General features: G+C 60.2%; 1 protein-coding gene across 1 annotated transcript in view; it reads right to left on the bottom strand.

Moving 5' to 3' along the window:
- TNPO3 (transportin 3) overlaps nucleotides 1–450 on the bottom strand; it is a gene marked incomplete at its 3' end in the record, with an annotated part of 18,271 nt that overhangs the window by 17,294 nt on the left and 527 nt on the right. The window contains exon 2 of the mRNA XM_010131732.1: nucleotides 250–315. Coding sequence (XP_010130034.1) covers nucleotides 250–315 — 66 coding nt within the window. The remainder of the gene's footprint in view (nucleotides 1–249; nucleotides 316–450) is intronic.

Genomic DNA, 450 nt, shown 5'->3' with positions numbered 1-450 from the left:
GATGGTTTGAGAGCAGAAGAGACCAAGAAAAGGACCTTCAGGTTATTAAATCCCAGTGACTTGTCCCAGCTGGAGGTGGGAGAGGCTTTACGGACGCAACGTTGCAGATCAGCAGTGATGACACCCCGAGCTCAGCGCTCCAGCAGCTGCAGCGGAGGATCGGCCGGTTTTCCATGTTACCCCCCCTGGAGGAGTCAGGCGCCGAACCCCACCACCCTTTCACAGCTTTACTGGATGCAAAACCCTCACCTGAAGCTCGTCGCCGAGGCCGTCCCTCCGGTAACGCTCCCCACCCCTCCGGAACCGGGAGCTCCCCTCAGGAACGCGTTGTTAAGGGGTGAAGAGCGCAGAAAGACGCCCAAGGGGTTTGGATTTTCGAGCTTCCCCTAACAGCTACCCCATGCCGGTCCCAGGAGCAGGTTCTGCCCTGCTGCTGGCCAGGGCCACGGG

The sequence above is a fragment of the Buceros rhinoceros genome, unplaced genomic scaffold (assembly GCF_000710305.1).
Source record: "Buceros rhinoceros silvestris isolate BGI_N320 unplaced genomic scaffold, ASM71030v1 scaffold32632, whole genome shotgun sequence".
NCBI classification, from domain to species: Eukaryota; Metazoa; Chordata; class Aves; order Bucerotiformes; family Bucerotidae; genus Buceros; species Buceros rhinoceros.
The sequence above is the reverse complement of the archived record's forward strand: the minus strand, read 5'-3'. Positions and strand labels throughout refer to the sequence as shown.